General features: G+C 53.7%; 1 protein-coding gene across 1 annotated transcript; it reads left to right on the forward strand.

The window, feature by feature from the left end:
- The first annotated feature begins 1,741 nt into the window (after nucleotides 1-1,741).
- Nucleotides 1,742-10,012, forward strand: SFXN3 (sideroflexin 3). Its single transcript, XM_081104618.1, has 11 exons — nucleotides 1,742-1,938; nucleotides 3,181-3,344; nucleotides 3,914-4,084; nucleotides 4,440-4,538; nucleotides 4,892-4,967; nucleotides 5,127-5,212; nucleotides 5,477-5,604; nucleotides 5,785-5,834; nucleotides 6,719-6,768; nucleotides 8,284-8,331; nucleotides 8,604-10,012. The coding sequence occupies exons 1-11, from the start codon at nucleotides 1,879-1,881 to the stop codon at nucleotides 8,698-8,700; spliced, it is 1,029 nt and encodes a 342-aa protein (XP_080960744.1). The 5' UTR covers nucleotides 1,742-1,878; the 3' UTR covers nucleotides 8,701-10,012.
- Nucleotides 10,013-19,439: the final 9,427 nt, after the last annotated feature.

A 19,439-nucleotide genomic window follows, 5' to 3' on the forward strand; every position in this document is an offset into this window, starting at 1 on the left:
ACCACCATGGACTTTTTGGAGCTATTCACACCAGGCGGGTGGGAACCTCTCCTTCACCCCTCATTCCTGCTCTCAGCTGAGTCATCTACTTACTCAGTCTCTATCCTCATAGGAGGTTGAGAGTGGAGGAGATGGGGTTGTGGCAGGCCGTGGGGCTTCACGCGTGTGAGAGAAATTGGGGCCAGGGCAGTTTGTTGCACACCTCTCTTGTGTATGGGAGTAGGGGGTCAGCCAGTATTTGGTGCTCAGGTCTCAAGGGCTGGGCTTCAGGACCTGGGACAGCTGCAGCCAAAGACCGCAGAGATCTCCCGGCCCAGAGACCCCCAGGCTCAGGGTGCTGTCCCCTCTGTCCCCCTCCTCTCCCGTCTTAAGAAGTTGCATGGCCCTCTCCCAGGCTTTGTAGAGGACCTGCTGGCGAGAGCCCCACAACATCCCCCGCGAACCCGGGGCCAAGTCCCCCAGAGCAGATCTCAGCGCACCACCCCCGCATCGGTCCTCCTGGCGCCCCCACCTCTCGGTCTCAGCCCCCGGAGCCCCTCACCTGCTAGTGTGTGCGCGGCCGCCGGCCTCGCCCGCCCGCGGGCGCGAGCGACTGCAGCAGCGCGGGACCCCGCCCACGTCTCGCCGAGGCTGCAGGAGCGGGGCGGGCCTGAGCAGTCCCGCGCTCCCATTGGCTGGGGAGGCCGCCAGTCACTCCTCCCGCCACCTCTCAGGCATCCAGGACAGCCGTTTTTCTCCTGGGCTGGGCTGCTGGGCTCCAGCCACTCGCGTTGGAGTTCGGATGCCCACCTCGACCGCGAACTCAGGGCGTGGGTCGGCTCCACTAACGGTTCAGCACAGGGGAGCCCAGGACCTTGACCTCTCCAGGCCGTGCCAGCTACCAGGGCTCAAGGAATTGCCAGCCCTCTGCGGTCAGCCCCGCGGCCTCAGGGAGGGAACGTCACCTGGGCAGAGCGGGGCGTGAGCCGCGGTGGGCAGGAGTGGACTGGAGCCTGGGGGTGGGGCTCTGTACTGTGACTGGGTGAGTTGTGTGTGTGTGTGTGTGTGTGTGGCTGAGAGCTGCTTTCTTCACACGCATCCTCCTTCTATGCCAGAAGTGTCTCCCTGGCCACCCAGCTATGGCAAGGTCGCAGGGAGCGGCAGCTGGTTCCAGGACTCTAGGGGGAGGAAGAACCTTTCTGATCCGCTTGCGTGATGCAGATAGAACCTTGAGACTCTGTCCCTTCCCACCCAGGGCTAAGGTCTGTGGCGAAGGCCCAGGGATAGGGATTGGGGGCATAAGGAAACCGGGGACCTAGTGAGGCTGGGTGTCACAGCGGAGAACAAGGATGGGGATGGGGATGGGGATGGACTGGGTGCGAAGAGGGGCACGGGCACGAACGGAACAGGACTGTGAGGGGTGCGGATGCCGAGGTGCTGCGAGGAAGGAGCAGCACAGGAGGCCGAGGAGGCTGAAGCCACTGCCAAGGCTGCCAACCAGTAAACAGACCGGGAGGTAACCCGAGCCCCTCCGGGCGCACCATCAGAGGACGGCCGCTCCACGCCGCCCGCCTGCGCCCGGCAAGGGTTCGTCCTGGACGTCTAGACCCCTTGCGGCCGAGGCCAGGAGCCCCCCCGAGGCCAGCCAGTGGATTGCAAGCGCCCACGGCTCCTCCCTTCCTCTTTCTGGCGGCGGACGGGGCCAGAACCGATCCCGGAGCCCGGATTGGCTCTGGGAGGTAGCGTGGGGCCGGATCCCGGTGGCCCAGTCTGGGGGCGTCGCCCCAAATGACACCCACTGCTCTCAGGTTCTGCCAATCCCTGGGCACGCAGGGCGGACGCGCCGGGGGTAGCCCCCGCCCCTCCTGATGGTTAGCGTCACGCGTGACGTTACACGTGATGGGTGGGAAGGCGGGGGTGAAGCGCGGAGAGCTGCAGAGGCCAGGAGCCCAGGAAACTGTGAGTGTTCGGGCAGGGTTTTGGGGTCTGGCGAGTAGGGGGTTGGAGGTTGGGAGCAGGAGATGAAGGCCTGTGCTTTCCGGATTCAGGCTATGAGTCTGTAGGACAGCCCCTGGGGCACGAGGAGAGGTTAATTGGGAGGAAAATGTCAGGGTGTGGCTCTGTGTGGCTACACATTCAAGTGTCTGCAACTGATGGATATGGGCTGTAGGTGTGTGTGTTTGTGTGTGTGTGTGTGTGTGTGTGGCGCGGGGGGGGGGGGGGAGTCGTGCAATTAACGGTCTTTGTGGGCCAGTGCATGCAGGGTGTGTCCACCCTGTTTGTGTGTCAGCGTAGGGCAAGTATGATGGTGTCTTTGTGTGTGGGTATGTGAGTGTGAGTGTGTGAGAGGGGAGGGTGTGTCTGCCTGTGGGGGAGGAAGTGTGGTTAATGAGGATTAGTCATTCCGCAGGGTTTTGCCCAAATGCAGCCAGATGGCTGGTTCAGGCTTTCCTCTCAGTGCTGGGTGGAGGGGGCACTTTCAGAATCTCACCTCTTTCTGGAGGCAGGTGGCTCTGGGAGAGAGGGGGTGGCTTTCTGTGCCAGCCCTGCCCAGCTGGGGAACAAGGAGAGCCTTGGGCCATTCAGTGTGGGTTACACACACACACACACACACACACACACCCAGCTGGCATCAGAGTTCCTGTTTGAGATCTAGGATAGATAAGCCCTAGGATGGCCAATGAGCTCCCACTCTCGTCCAATCTGGGTCTGGGGTGTGGGCTGGCTTGTGCTATCTTCCCAAGTAGCCTTGGGAGTTTGTATCCAGGTCTCAGGGCAGCTGGGGCCTGAAGCTGACATGAACTTAAATGTGGGATGCATATAATATGCACTTTTGCGCAAACAGAGCACAAGAGTAGCTGCATGGGATTAGTTGTTGTTCATGCATCAACCACACACATGTAAATTCTCACTCATGAAAATCTGCACTAGGCCAGAGCACAAAATCTGTTTTCCTGGTTCTGTCCCCACCCACCTCCCTCCACCCTCAGCCTCCTCCAGTGGTGGTAGGTCCCTGGGCCAGGACATTGCTTAGAAAACAGCTCCTCCCCCCACTGTTGCTTACAGATCTGGAGTCACCTTGAGCTCCAGAAGGGATAGGCGATAGGCCCAGAGACCAGGGCAGGGCCACCAAGGGCTCCCCCAGGTGGAGCCCTGGGACCTTCTCCTTGGAGTCCTCTGACCCTTCTCCCTGCCCTGCAGAAAATGGGTGAGTTGCCCTTAGATATCAACATCCAGGAACCTCGCTGGGATCAAAGCACTTTCCTGGGCAGAGCCCGGCACTTCTTCACTGTTACCGACCCCCGAAATCTGCTGCTGTCTGGGGCACAGCTGGAAGCTTCCCGGAACATCGTGCAGAACTACAGGTGACCCCCTTCCCCACCTGATCCTATACCCCAGGTCTCATTCCCTGCCGCTAATACAGAACCCTTTGCACCTGTCCCAGCCCTCACTCCCTGTCCCTATCTGCTGGAATCACCTACAACTATGGCACAGAGCTTTAACCCAAAAGATTTTAGGGTGTTTGGGTTGAGGAAGTGGCCTTGATATTTATGTCTCATAAACCTCTACAGGGACCCATCCCACTGCTGGGCCACCCTCTGCAAGAACAGAGGGGCTCCAAGTTGAGTCCCAAGGAGGTAGGAGGGATCCCCTTTGTCTCCAGGAGGAAAAGCCCTTGCAATCCCTGTAGCCATTTTTGACCCATTGGAAACCACCAGTATTTGGGCAGAAACACAGGGCAGCCCTCTTTGTGTGGCTAGGAGGGAAAAAGGAATAGGAGCTCCCCACTTCAGGAAGATTAGATTCTCTTCTGCACACCAGGAGCTCCTTTATTCCGAGATTGGGGACCAATGTCTCCCCCTGAGCCAGGCGGGCTGGGGAGGGCATGTCTGCCCCCTAGAGTGGCCTGTATGTCCCCTGATAACCTTTGCAGGGCCGGCGTGGTGATTCCAGGGCTGACCGAAGACCAGCTGTGGAGGGCCAAGTATGTGTACGACTCTGCCTTCCATCCTGACACGGGGGAGAAGGTGATCCTGATTGGCCGTATGTCAGCCCAGGTGCCCATGAACATGACCATCACTGGCTGCATGCTCACCTTCTATAGGTAGGTCCAGTGCTGTGGGTTCCCCCGCTGAGCACTCTGTCCCAGCTAGAGCGTAGCTTCATGACTAGGTGTTTCCTCTCTGGGTCCCTGTGGGCAGAAAATAGGAGGTGGGTGACAGCTTGTGTTAGAATATGGAGATCCTGTCCCACTCCTCAGAACTCAGCCCCAGGGCCCTCCCACCCCAGAGACAGTAGGTGTGTTTGTATAAGTGGGGAGGGGTCACCAGAGCAGGATTTAGACTTATCAACTGGCTCCCTCCTGAAGGTTTAGGAATAACCTTTGGGGTTTCACGATCAGGGTCCAAGGAGGAGGGACCCAATAGAGGGGCGAGAAGTAAGTGTCTTTGTTCCCTCAGGAAGACCCCAACCGTGGTGTTCTGGCAGTGGGTGAATCAGTCCTTCAATGCCATCGTTAACTACTCCAACCGCAGTGGCGACGCTCCCATCACTGTGGGGTGAGAACTCGTCCGTACCTGGGGACTCTTCTCCCCGCCCACCGTTGCTGTCCCCTGTTTGATCCTGTTCACCAAGGGCCTGTGCAGCCAGCGTCTCCGTGGCCTTCTCTCCGCCTGCCCTCCTTCCCACTTTCCTGGCCTGAGGACATGAGGTCCTCCTGTGTATGCTTTGGGGGGGCCCACTCTTCTTCAAGGGGAGGGGTTGGGGCGACACTGGAGCACGAGAGGCATTTCTCTGCAACGAGACCACCTTCCCACGCCTCATGGGTTGAGGATTTGGCATGTCCCTGAAGGAAAAACCACATGCTGGACTGTTCACCTCCCCTCTTATGTCCTGGCTTTTCCACCCACAGGCAGCTGGGAACAGCTTACGTGAGTGCCACCACCGGGGCTGTGGCCACGGCCCTGGGACTCAAATCCCTCACCAAGGTAAATGACCCCCCATTCCACTGGTCCCCAATCATCCTTTATCCACCTCCTTCCCCATCACCCTTCTACACCACCTGACAGGCTTCATGTATCTCTTCCCAGAGTTCCTCACCACCACATGGCCCTTGGGGCCACTAACTGGCATCTTTCCTCCCCCAGCACCTGCCCCCCCTGATTGGCAGATTTGTGCCCTTTGCAGCTGTGGCAGCTGCAAATTGCATCAACATCCCTCTGATGAGGCAGAGGTGAGTGGCGCCGACACCTGGCCTGTCACGCCCAGCGTGGGTGTGGGCACACCATCTAGTGGTGCACACCAGCCTGAGTGGGGACTGTCCTCTCCCTGAGCATGAGCTGCTGGGCCTAGTCTCAGTCTGACCCCAGGATCTGGGAGGAGAGAACCAGCCTTTCAATCTAGGATGTCTGAGGGGGCCCTGGGAATAGCTGCCCATGAGGACATTGTGGGAGGGACTTGGGGCCTGTGATCTGACCCTCACCCCTTCCCTTCTCAGGGAGCTGCAGGTGGGCATCCCTGTGACTGATGAGGCAGGCCAGAAGCTTGGCCAGTCAGCGACTGCGGCCAAACAGGGAATATTCCAGGTGGTGATATCGAGAATCGGCATGGCGATTCCTGCCATGGGTGAGGCAGAGGTGGCTGGGTGGGGCACGGGAGGCCCTGGGAGAAAGGGGGTGTAGTTCTTCCCGGGTTTTGAGGATTCCTGGTGGTAGTGGGAAGAACTGTGAAGGGGGATCCCCCTTTCTTAGGGTCCCTTCTGCCGCTTTACTTACTCTTTCCCTCCCTGCCCTGCTCTCCCCTCAGCCATTCCCCCTGTGATCATGAACACTTTGGAGAAGAAAGACTTCCTGAAGGTAGGTCACTCTCACCTCTCCTGTCCTGGAAGTAGTGGTGAGGGGGAGCAGAAGTGACCAATCCCTAACCCCCTCTCCAGCCTGACCTGAGTAAGACTTGCCACCTGTTTGCCCCACCCTTGTGCTGCCTCCTCCACCCTCATTCATTCAGCAAGAACAGATTGGATTGGCTGGAGTGAAGAAACATTGAGTGAACAGGAGGAGAAGATAAGGGAAGGAGGGAAATGGTTTCTATCCGGGAGGAAACTGGTGTCACTCAGAGCCTCTGACACACCAAGGATGGGCTATCATAGTCACACTTGCTGTCACACTCACACTGTCGCATAATGACAACAGTGGGACATGCACACGCACAAACAGGACAGGGAAGCAAGGCACAGGAACACACGCTCCAGCTCATCCAGTGGATCATTCTTTCACAAATATTTACTGAACACCAACTATGCACATTGGAGTAGCAGGATGGGGTCCATGTGGCTGGAGCCAATGGAGAAGAGTGTGCAGAGGAGGAGATGTTTGAAAAGGGACAAATTCGTGCCACTGAGATGGGAGGAAATGAGTGGAGGGTCAGAGGAGGCTACCTAAAGATGGCAGCTCCTGGAGGAAGTGAGGGAAGAGAAAGAGGGGCCGGGAGTACCATGGGATCTAATTCTGAGGCCAGAGTGGGTGAGGGGACACTAGGAGGGGTGTCAGCAAATAGGCCTGGCTGGAGTGGAAGGTGGTGATCTAAAGGTCCCAACCCTGTTATACGTTTGGGAGAAAGAAAAAGACCATGTATCAGTGGCTGAAAGGCAGGGCTGAAGGGGTAGAGCCATGGTGAGTGAAATGGGGTGGGGGCAGCGCGGGCAGGGGACTCATGTCATTCCATTGTCTCTCTCCCACAGCGCAGGCCCTGGCTGGGGGCGCCCCTGCAGGTGGGGCTGGTGGGCTTCTGGTAAGTGCTCAGGGAGTTAGCTAGGGGTGTGGGAGTGCCCTTTCCATGGTGGATGTGGGTGGGTATTTATTGCTTTTAAGATGCTTATATATACACTAGGGGCCCGGTGCACGAAATTCGTGCACTGGGTGGTGGGGGGGGGGGGGCGGAGAGTGTCCCTCAGCCCAGCCTGCCCCCTCTCACATACTGGGAGCCCTCAGGCGTTGACCCCCATCACCCTCCGATCGCCTGATCGGCCCCTTGCCCAGGCCTGATGCCTCTGCCAGAGGTGTCAGGCTTGGATAGGGGACCCCCATCTCCCCCCGATCACTGGCTCTGGCCCCCGCCCAGGCCTGAGGCCTCTGGCCCAGGAATCATGCCTGGGCAGGGGACCCCCATTTCCCTCTGATCGCTTGCTCCACCCCCCGCCCAAGCCTGACGCCTCTGACCCAGGCTTCAGGCCTGGGCAAGGGGACCATCATATCCCCCCAATCCCCGGCTCCGCCCCCCGCCCAGGCCTGACGCCTCGGCCAGAGGAGTTGATCCTCATCACCCTCCGATCACCAATCACCGGATCGGCCCCTTGACCAGGCCTGAGGCCTCTGGCAGAGGTGTCAGGCCTGGGCAGGGGACCCCCAGCTCCCCGCGGTTGCAGGCTCCGCCCCTGCCCAGGCCTAACGCCTCTGGCCTAGGCGTCCGGCCCGGGCAGCGGGGACCTGCAGTGGCAGCGGGGGGCACCGCAATCATGGGCTTCGCTTTAGGCCCAGGCAAGGGACCCCTAGCTCCTGGGACTGCCAGCTTCGACCGTGCCCAGCTCCCATCGCTGGCTCCACCCCTACTTCCTGCTATCACTGGCCAGGGCGGCAAAGGCGCCTGATTCTCGGATCATGGCTGGGGGGCAGGGCAAAGGCGGCCCCAGGGCCGCCTTTGCCCTGCCCCCCAGCTCTTAGCTCCCCCCTGGGTTTCAGATCACTGTCAGTGGCAGGGGGCTTCTTCCTGCTTTCCCTTTCGCCTCCCTGCATTGTGCCTACATATGCAAATTAGCCGCCATCTTGTTGGCAGTTAACTGCCAATCTTAGTTGGCAGTTAATTTGCATATAGCCCTGATTAGCCAATGAAAACGGTATCGCCATACGCCAATTACCATTTTTCTCTTTTATTAGTGTAGATCATTCATTCATACAGTAAGAAGGTAGGGGTGTTGGACACCCATAGGGCATCCTGTGTGTGTGAGGGGTTGATCCCTGTCCTTGAAGGTCAGGAGTTCAGTTGAAGGGGTTCCAGTCTTCCTCTCTGAGAGGAAACCATGAGAATATACATGTTGGTATCATCCAGGAGTTTCATGCCCATCGAATTTCTGATTCTCGCTCTCTGGCTGTGGAACTCTGGGTTCTTTCCTCAGCCAGAACCTAATGTCAGTGTTGGCTTTAATCAGTCACCACCCCTAGGGGCAGGGTCCCTAAACGGGGTGGGGTGCAGGGAGGGAACACCCTGAGGTCAAAGCTTCACAAACCTTTCCAACACTCTTCTCCCCAGCCTGGTATTTGCCACCCCCCTGTGCTGCGCCCTGTTCCCCCAGAGAAGGTAAGTGCTCCCCCCCACCCTGGGCTTGGCTGGGGGCTCTGTATGGTCTCCATATCTCTGGAACCAGCTGACCTTAGGGTCCTTCATCGTGTTCCAGGAAGAGGCCTGGCAGTCCCTCAGCTTATTCTGGGGGAGGGGAAATGGCAGTGATCTGGGCCTTCTGCCCTCTGATGGAGATTCTTCAGCTTGGAAAGAGGAGGGATGGTGATCCCTTAGCCTGAGGGGGGTGGGGTTGAGGGGACACTCAGCCTGGCTGTGCTGTTCTGTTGCAGCTCCATACATGTGAGCAGGCTGGAGCCAGAGCTGAGCGCTCAGATCCGTCAGCAAAACCCCAGCATCGAAGTCGTCTACTACAACAAGGGGCTCTGAAGGAGAGTCAGCCCTGGGCTGCTGCATTTCTGGAGCCCTGCCATCCTGCCACTTTCTCTTCTGCCTGATATTGAGCAAGGGGCTTGGTGGGGAGCAGCCATTGAGACCAGCAATCCACTAGGCTGGGAAAGGTACCTAGTAAGTCTTCTCTCTCCTCTCTGATTCCAAAGAGCAGGGTCACATGATCCCTTTCTGCTGCACTAGTGTGTCTTCGCATATGCATATGTGATATGTGTGTGTGTACACACTGTCCTAGAAGCTAGAAGCAGACATGCTGTCCCGGGATGTCCTGACCTGGCTCCTCCTCTTGGCCTCCTGCCACCTACCAGCCAGCCAGGCTATGGGACTTGGACAGTTCCACTGGCCAAGCCATTTCTCACAGCACCTCACTCCTTCTGGACAGAAGGGAAGCCCCAGGATCTCAGGACAGACTGAGGGACACTAGCAAACCAAACTGGGTTGAATCCTCCAGATTTCTGCTTCCTGGCTCCCAAAGCTGACTCAGCAACGGGGCTGGCAGAGGAAGGCCTGTCAGGCTCAGGGAGGCAGGGGGCTTATACTCTCCCCACATCCTGGAATAGATCATTTCCTCTCTGCTGCTCTACCAGAACAAAGAAATGCCAGTATCCTGCACTGTTCTTGCCAGCTTCCCATCCCCCCTCCGCTGCAATGTGGGCATCTTCGGGCCTAATGCTGGGAGTTCTTGGTCCACTCTACATTATCACCTCAAATCCAAACCTGCAACAGCAACCCTCTCCCAAACCCTCAACCAAAAAGTCACCAAGGCAGAGAAGCATTCCAGACCTCCCATCGCACCTTCCTACAGGGAGACACAGCTGTGGGAAGTGCTTAAACCCCACAGGTATCTGAATGGGTGTAACTAGTACACTCTCAAGGGCAACTGAGGCCACAAGTGTACGATCTTAAGACAGGGAATTTTGTGTTCCTTTGACCCTTGTTAGACATTCAGTAGGACTCCCCACCTTAAGCTCCTTTTCTTTCTCGAGGCTTGGCCCTGCTCCCACCCCTAACCCCCAAGAGGAGGAGGGGCCCAAGCATCAAGCATCAATGGCTGGTCCAAGGGTGAGGTAGGCTTGGGGGTGGAGTATGTGCTAGGTGCTAGTAAACTAAGAGTACAGAGTTGGATCTTGACTCCCACTCCCATGACCTCTGGCTGAAGTGGGAGGGTAAAGGCCCCAGCAGGATCCCCTAAGAGCATTTTCTCGCTCCCCCAACCAGCTGCCACCAATAACAAAAGCTATGATGTCATTGTTATGCAATAAATTGAAAATTTGTTACCTCTTTTTAAAAATATATATTTTTATTAATTTCAGAGAGGAAGGGGGTTGGGAGAGAGAGATGGAAATGTCAATGAGAGAGAATTATTGATTGGCTGCCTCGAGCCCGCAACCCGGGAATAGAACTGTGACCTCCTGGTTCATAGGTCGATGCCCAACCAATGAGCGCGCTGGCCAGGCTCTGCTTCTTGATCTTCACTTGATTCTAGGCCCTGAGGACCGAGGAAGAGCCTTTCCTTCTCTCCCCACAGAGTCCGGGTCTTGGTCTCCTCCCGCCCCTTCTGTAGGGACCCTCAGCTCCCAGCAGAGGGCGCGCTGAGATTAGAAAATCAGTCTTCCATCAGCACCTGAGTACCAAAGGAGAGGGAATACTAGTATAGGCAGTAGATGCCCTCCTATTCCCTCAGCAGATGGAGTCCTGACTTCGTTTTCTTCGTTGCTAGGGGTGCTGATACACCTGGGTTCCCTTCAGGCGTTTGGTATGGGGCGGTAGCATCTGGGCTCCAGGGAGGCCCCTGTTTAGAGGAAGACTAGAGAGCTAAGCACTGCCCAGCATCATCAGAGAGAACTAGTGCACTTTCGCACCCTCCAGACCCCTCCTTGCCCCATGGATACAACAGGGAAACAAATCTGACAGGGACCATTAGCCACTTAACACCCCTTCCACCTACCCCGGGGCCTCCCTCCCTCCCTGCTTCTGTAACCCCCCTCCCTTTTTTTCCTGGGATATCTGAGGCTAAAAGTTCATGCCAATGTGCAGCTGGTGAGAGCTACTATTAAACAGTTTATAGTTGCCTCTTTTACCCTAAGCCTTGGCTTTGGTAGAGTCAAAAGAATAAACATGAATGAGTCTATATTAAAATCCATTCCCCTTACTCTTTGTAATACTTTAAGCAATAAAAAATAAATAAATAAATAAATAAATAAATAAATAAAAGAAATAATAAAAAAAAAATCCATTCCCTATTCTCTGCACGAAATACCTCTCATCTCCCTTTTTTCAGCCCAAAGCTCTCAAACTAGGTGGTGGGGAGACATCTTTAGGGCCGAATGGCCCCATAGCAGCCTGAAGTGAACTTGTTATCTTGGCCTGGGCTCTCTCACTCCTCTTGGGAAGTTTACTTGTCATGGGCAGTGGAAGTGACACCAGCTAGTTACTGTTCATTGAATCCTACTGTGTGGTGACAGGCTTAATGAAGTAAGTCCATTATCCCTTTCCATCTTCACTACCACTCCTGTGAGGCCAGACATATTGTGCCCATTCTTAGCAAAGTTAAGAAAGTTGCCTACAGCTACACAACTAGGAGGTGGTTAAGGCAGAATGCAAGCCGAGCTGTGTGACTGCACCCACTGTGCTATGCTTCTTCGTCACCTGCCAGCTGCTAGCCAAACCTGACGTCATTTTCCTCCTCCCTTTGACATTCCAGGCCAGCAAAACGGATAGGCCCACAAGTGTACATGGACCTTTTTACTGAAAAGCCACTGAGGGGGTTTCCAAATTTGAGGGTTTTATACCCGAAGTAGCATAAGCAAAGATTCCCATTCTTTAATTTTTTTGTTGTTAATCCTCATCTGATGATATTTTTTCCATTGCTTTTCAGAGAGAGTAGAAGGGAGGGAGAGAGAAACATCTATAGGAGAGACATATTGACTGCTTGCCTCCCACCGGTGCCCTGACTGGGGCAGGGAGTGAACCCGCAAACCAGGTACGTGCCCTTGACTGGGGTCGAACTCGAGACACTTCCGTGTGCGGGCTGGCGCTCTAACCACTGGAGAACACTGGCCAGGGCAAGATTCCTATTCCTGATTAAATAGAAAACGAGTTTCAATTCCATCCTGTTTTGTCAGCACCTCCCACCAAGCCTACTGGAGCCCTGGGTCAGTTCTTGAAATCTCTGCAGTTTCAATGTTGGCTTTTGGTAATCACCTAAAAAAGAGGCCTTGTACTTTTATTGGAAAGTCTACGTAATATAAACCCACTTGGGGAGTGAGGTGCAGGACTCTGTAAAACAAAATCATTAAGAACATTTCTGATAGAATTATTTGGTGCAGTTAACACCAAACCCTCTCAGAGAGAAGACGGACCAGGGCACCGGGGGACCAGTTAGGAAGGAATGCTTTCCTGCATCGTTCCTAATTCCACACCAGCTTCTCAAAGCAAAAAATTAGCTTTGGGCTAACTTCACATGCTCCCGAGGGGCAAATCCAAGCCAGGTACATTTTCCAAACCGCTCCGCTTACTTAGACTTTCCATGGGAGTCAGCATTTGGGCAGAGGAGGCACTTTTCTCACTGGAAAGCAATCTCCCCGTCCTTGGGCCTCCCCTCTTCCTCTTGTGCTCAGACTCCAGGAACCTTCTATGGGAGCCCACATCTGTGTCCTTGGCCTCCCTCCCCTGCCTTCTTTCCCTGGCCTGGCCTCATCTGCTTCAGAGCCCCCACCCTGCCCGTTATTAAGAAAGTCCAAAAAAGAAAAAAGAAAAGAAAAAAGAAAGTCCAGCCCTAGCTGGTTTTGCTCAATGGTTAGAGCGTCGGCCTGCTCCAACCATTGAGCCAAATGAAGGGTCCCAGGTTCGATTCCAGTCAAGAGCTCATACTTTGGTTGCGGGCTCGAACCCTGCCCCAGGTCTGGGCAAGTGCAAGAGGCAACCAATCCATGTCTCTCTCACATTGATGTTTCTCTCTCTCTCTGTGTCTCTCCCCCTTCCCTTCCACTGTCTAAAAATCAATGGAAAAAAATCCTCAGGTGAGGATTAACAACAACAACAAAAGTCCACCAACCTCTCTCTCTCCCAACCCAAAGTCTACGGGGAAAACTGGCTTGGTTCCGGAGCCCTGGTTTAGCCTGGCCATAGGAAGTGTGTGTGTGTGGGGGGGGGGGGGGCAGGGGGGGGAGAGCGGGGCGGGGATGGGCATGTATCCTGCTATCTTCCCCGTCACTGGGTCTAATGAGACCGGCATTTTAGGGGGAGTTTAATCCCCAAGATTAGTCACTACTGGTTAGGGCCAGCTTCAGCTCGGGCCCTTTGGGCTCATGTGGGTCAGACTGGCCTAGTCCCGCGGGGTTCGGTGCCCAACGGGTTAAAGCCAAGCCCCCATTTCCTCCCAGTCAAGCTTGTCAATCTCAAGCCAGCCCCGCCCCTGGAGCCTGTCAGTCATCGGTAAAAGCCACACCTCTAGTACATAGCCAATCAGGAGCAGAGTCCCGCCCCTGCTGTGGCGCCCGTCAGTCAAAGTTAGACTTGACTCCACCTTCTTCCTGTTTCCCGGGCAACGGCTTCAGCGTCGCAGGCCCCAAATACAATTCATCTCCTCTACCTGAGCCTGGAACCTACGTCTCAGGTCAGCTTCCCAGGTGACCTCGGTCCTGCACCGACAATCCGGAAGTCCCCTTTCTTCTTGCCAGAAGCGCCTCAGCGCCCGCCCCTTGATTTCCCTCCCGTAATCTTCGAGGTTTTCAAGGAACCTCGCGAGGCCTCTCCTGGGTCCCAAGCCCCGACTTGTTCCGCGGCCTCCGGGACTATTGGCCCCGTCTTTTGCGTCGTCCATCCCGCCTCCTTCTCTTCGCCCTGGCGTCCCATGCTCAGGAAACAGTCACTGAACTCTGTTAAGAGAGGGCCTCCGTGCCCGGCGCTGGGTAGAAACGACCTGCTGGGTGAACGGATTCCCTTCCCGTCTGCAGGTACACAGCCTGTACCCACTAGTCCTTCAGGGCGCCTCTCCCTCTCCCCTCTATGTCAATCTCCCCACACGTTGCAGTGACCTCGGGTCCTCACGTGGGGGCAACCTTTTGCTAGAAATAGTGGCGGGATCTTTATCTAGTTGGATCATTTCCCAAAAGGGAACTTCCTTCTCTCTTCCTATGTGCATAATGTCTTTTTACTCGCAGGCAGCCCCAGCACGGGCTGCCAGAGGGATAATGGCACCCTCAGCTCTGGCCACAGCCTCTTTCAGCTTCCTTTTTCCAGTCTTCTCAGACAAGGGAGGTTTTGCAACTGAATTAACGACAAGGAGAGTTGTGGGAGGAACCCTGCATAACTTGGGCTACACACACAACCCCTTCCTCCCCCCTACTTCATACATCCGGTAGGAAAATAACCCAAACAACAAGCTTCAGAGTGAAATGTTTGCTTATGGAGCAAGAGTTTGCTATGTTAATCTATTAAGTAACCAATACCACATATGTTATTATTTTTTTAATGATTACTGGAAAAAGATTTTATTTTTATTTCTTTTAAAGTTGGAATTTTTTTATTGATTTGAGAGAGAGTGTGTAAAAAAGAAACAGCCATGGCCGATTTGGCTCAGTGGATAGAGCGTCGGCCTGCGGACTGAAAGGTCCCAGGTTCGGTTCCAGTCAAGGGCATGTACCTTGGTTGCGGGGGCCCATCCCCAGTGGGGGGTGTGCAGGAGGCAGCTGATCAATGTTTCCCTCTCATTGATGTTTCTAGCTCTCTCTCTCTCTCCCTTCCTCTCTGTAAAAAAATCAATGAAATGTATAAAAAAAAAGAGAGAGAGAGAAACATTGATTTATGTCATCATTGATTGATTATGTGCCCTGACCAGGGGTGGAACATGCAACCTTGGCATATCAGGATGATGTGTTAACCAACTGAGCTCCCCAGCCAGGTGACTGAAGACCTCCCCTCCTCTAACACCAGCAAGTTCTCAATCTTATTTATTTCTTTATGGGGGTGGTGGCAAATAATGAAAATAGTTTTATTCTTTCTCTCCACACTCTGTTAAACTTGCTTTGTGGAAATTGACAACTTTTATTTCCCAGAAGGAGTACTACTGGTTTGGTTTTAATTGAAGTTATTTTGTGGAAAACAGCAGACAATAATTGTGACTAGCTTCAGTAAATAGGGGGCTGTATTGGAAGGATGTGTCCATAGCTCTAAGAACCAAAGATGGAGTTAACCAACGTGGCCTTTGAAAGGGCAGAAAACTGGGCAGTTCTGGGGGCCTCAGTAACTGGAGTTTATGGGCACTGCCACTAAGGTACAGCTTTCACCAACTCCAGTCCCTGATCTCTCCATTCAAGGTTCAAAAATTGGGAAAGCTTAGATTAGTTGCCTGCCCCTTGGAGGTGGCCAGAGGCCAGGGTCAAGTCACAAGGACATGGGACATTATTACTTCAGATACACCCCTGTGGTTGGGACTATTCCCAAAGTAGGGCAATCATTGTGAGCTGGGAATCACCCTGATTGGTGTTTATTGCATGTATTATTATTGGTCCTATACAGATAATTCTCTCCAGTTTAAATGAAAACCCCCGAGGGCAGGCACCGTATCTTCACTTTTTTCCTCATTGTGATAAAAAACACATACCACCTAACATAAAATTCACCATCTCAACCAATGGTTAAGTGCACAGCAGCTCAGTGATATTAAGTGTATTCACATTGTTGAGAAACAGATCTCCATAACTATTTCATCTTGCACATCTGAAACTCTATACCCATTAAACAAGAACTCTTATCTTCACTTTTATGCCCACAGCACCTATAATAGTGGCTGATCCACAGTAGGTACTCAATACATATTTGCTGAATAAATGGATGTGGAATCCAAAAGTGCCCTAAACCCTCCTCATTTGTTGGTCCTACATAAGGTCACTAACACAATGGTTCTCAATCTGTTTTACTCCTCAGCAAACAAAAAAAACTGTGACATATTCACAACAAAAACAATGGCTGACAGCTTTAGTGACAATCAGCCTGGAGGACGGGGGAGCGTATCCTCCTAGGAAGGCATTTCAGAACCTTGGGGATAGGCCCCGCCAGAGTAACTCAGTGGGTGGGGTGTCTTCCTGTGCACTGAAAGGTTGTTGGTTTAATTCCCAGTCAGGACACATACCTGGGCTGTGGGTTCCATCCCCAGTCAGGGCACTACAGAAGGCAAGCAATCAATGTTTCTCTCTCTCTCTCTCTATCTCTTTCTCTCTCTCTCCCTCCCTCCCTACCTCCCTCCCTCCCTTCTTCCCTCCCTCCTTCTCTCTCTCCCTTTCCCTTCCTCTCTCTAAGTGTGTCCTCCGGTGACATTTAAAAAAAAAAGAACCTTAGGGTAGTGTGGCCTGAAAAGTGCCTTAGACAAAGTGAAGCTGGGCCCTAGATATGTTCCCGCAGCTCAGTCCTTCCTCTCTGTGTCTCTCTAGGAGTCCCAAATGCAGGGGGGTGAGGGTGAGTGTCACATGTAATCAGAGCTACTGTCTCTGATGTCTGTCTGCCTCCCTGCACATGCCAATACCTTTTCCCTTTGGCAGTTAGTTCCCCATGGTGCTGACCTACCCATGCCCTCTGCAGCTTCTTGGGGCTGGCCCGGAGCTATAACCATTTAAGGCATGCCAGAAAGGAGACACCTTCGCCTTATTCTCGTCCAGTTCCTATCAAGTGGCCCCACAGCAGAGTTGCCTGGGCCTCTAGTGATATAGTTTTATATGCATGACCTCCTTTCTAGAGCACCAAGGCACAGTGAAGTGGGAAGTGGTGCTGATGTAAGATTAAGCATCACCCTATAATATACCTGGAAGCCTTGCTTTTTATGATACTTCTGCTGAGTCTGGTTCATCCTGCTGGACCTGCTAATCACTGCTAGTGATGTTCTTTCAGGGCCTTCTTTCTGCTCGCTGGCCTCTAACACCTGACCCCAGCTCTCAGACTCCCTTGCTTATATCTGATCCCTGAGTTGTGGGTAAGATTCAAGTCATTTTCCTTAGGCCAAATCAGATGACCTCTATTCAACCGTCCCAAACTTTCCAAGACCACTAAGGAGGATTGTTGCTACAGGAAAACAGGCAGACTCCCCAAATCTGCAATTTCCAAACTATGTACCCAGCCACCCCAGAGTGAACTGAGAGGACGTTTTAAGTTTTGGAGGGGATTCCAACCCAGCAATACTTGACATCTGTTGGATACTGCATAAGCTACTAGCTTGAGCTCACAGTTTCAAAATTAGTTTGTGATGCATTACTTTCAATGTTTTTGCAAACCTGTTATTTTTTATAGTTTCTGTGATAAAAAAGCAAGAGCAACATAGAAGTCATGTGGGGCAGGAAATGAAGATGGCAGTATCCAGGCTGATTCCCAGTTTTGAGAAGTTATGCAGAGCCCAACAGGCGCACACATCTCATCTATATATATAAAAGCCTAAGTGGCCATTACGACCAACCAGAACGACCACAACCAGTTGACCAGTTGCTATGATGCGTACTGACCACCACGGGGACAGACACTCAACACAGGAGCTGCCTCCTGGTGGTCAGTGCACTCCCACAGCCAACCTCCCATGGCCCCTCTCCCCAGCCAGCAGGCCCCCTGATAGGCCTCAGTGGTGGGCCAGGCCAAGGGAACCCACCTGTGCATAAATTCATGCACCGGTCCTCTAGTTAGTAAATAATTGAGGTTAAGAATGACATAAAAATATTCTTTTTTTTCTTCCAGTTTATATGTATTCGTTTTTCAAACAGCTACAATAGAGTTAAGACATAAATACTAAGTACTTAAAGGGGACTGTTAGATTTTTAAAAATATACTTTATTGATTTTTTTACAGAGAGAAGAAGGGAGAGGGATAGAGTGTTAGAAACATCGATGAGCCCTGACTGGCTTGGCTCAGTGGATAGAGCGTTGGCCTGCGGACTGAAAGGTCCCAGGTTCTATTCCGGTTAAGGGCATGTACCCTGGTTGCGGGCACATCTCCGGTGGGGGGTGTGCAGGAGGCAGCTGATAGATGTTTCTCTCTCATCGATGTTTCTAACTCTCTACCCCTGTCCCTTCCTCTCTGTAAAAAATCAATAAAATATATTTAAAAAAAAAAAAAAAAAGAAACATCGATGAGAGAGAAACATTGATCAGCTGCCTCCTGCACGCCCCCCACTGGGGATGTGCCCGCAACCAAGGTACACGCCCCTGACCGGAATCAAACCCGGGACCCTTCAGTCCGCAGGCCAACGCTCTATCCCCTGAGCCAAACCGGTTCGGCCTGTTAGATTTTTTTGAGTGTGTCTTGGGGTACTGTGACAAAATTACTGAAAAATTAGGGTTCCATGAATGTAGAGAGTTTGGGATTCCTTGCCTAAATGAATGAAGAAAGAAATGAAGGAATGAGGGAATACCACTGGGTTGTATTTGGGTCTCAGACCAGCCCTTTGTAAATTCACCAAGTTCTATGCCTTTGTAGGAAATTCTCTTTTATTAAATTCGTTTAAAAAATGTTTTTATTGCTATCAGAGAGAAGAAGGGAGAGGGAGAGATAGAAACCTCAATGATGAGAGAGAATCATTGATCAGCTGCCTCTTGTGTGCCCCCTACTGGGGACTGAGCCCACAACTTGGGCGTGTGCTCTGACCTGATTCAAACCGTGACCTCCTGGTTCCTGGGTCCATGCACAACCACTGAACCACAGAGGCGGGGCGAAATTCTTAACATTTCCCTCTGGGAAGTTCTAACTTTGTTTCAGTGATCCAGGTTTTTCACGTGACCAGAGGGCGGTAGAGTCCCTAGGGACTGGAAATGGTGGTGGTAACCTGGAAACCAGAGCTGCATTGGCTGGCCTTGTTCAGAAGATCAGAAGCAAAAGAGAGAATGGAGGCTGAGGACAGCGGGCCCCCTCCCTGCTGGCTCTGCTCTCCCTCTCAGCCTGGGCTGCAGTAGGTAGTCCACTTTCCTCAGTCAACTCCATCCCCAGAGAACTGCCCCACGCTGCGCCCCCTGGAGGCCACACGCGGTCTTTTGCACTGGACCTAAGTGCCTTCTCCCCGCCGCTGGAAATCCAGGGGCCTTTGAAATCCCATCCGGTGGGAGGCAGGGGGTGGCCACCGCTGCAGCCCCACGCAGGTCCACGCTTCTCCCTCCTTCCCCACCCGCATCCTCAGGTGACTGGCGGGCGCCTTCGCGACGCTAAGACGGCAGAAGCGGCAGGTCCCCAGCTGCCCGGCTCATACATTAAAGATGCGGAGGCGTCGGGACTGTGGTGCCACAAACATGAAGACAGATTTTTAATCCCGAGCCAGAAGATGCCGGGAGATGGGGGCGCGGGAGAAAAATGAATTAGGTTTTTATTATGTGTTTTATTATGCTGTAATTGAACAGGATTAGGTGAGAATACAATATATTTCTGAGGCGGCTGCAAGGGGGAGGGGGCGGGAGAGAAAGAGAGCGAAGCCCGCAGGGAAGCGGGGGCTCCGGGAGGCAGCGGATCCCAGGGGAGGGCGGAGGAGCGGCGCCGCCCGCCCGGGTGGCCCAGCACCCCTCCCCCACGTCCCCGGCAGTTAGGGCCAGGGTGGGGAGTGGGGGGAGGCTTTGAAAGCCAGGGGGTTAGCGAAGGCCCGCCTAGCATTTGCTGGAGGGGATGATGCTGCAGGGCTGGGGGACAAGCCCGCCCCGGGAGGAAAATGAGTCCCAGGCGCGGAAGAGGCGCGGCTCTGAAATGACCAGGCGCTC

The sequence above is a fragment of the Myotis nattereri genome (genome assembly GCF_964212035.1).
Source record: "Myotis nattereri genome assembly, chromosome: 13".
NCBI classification, from domain to species: domain Eukaryota; kingdom Metazoa; phylum Chordata; class Mammalia; order Chiroptera; family Vespertilionidae; genus Myotis; species Myotis nattereri.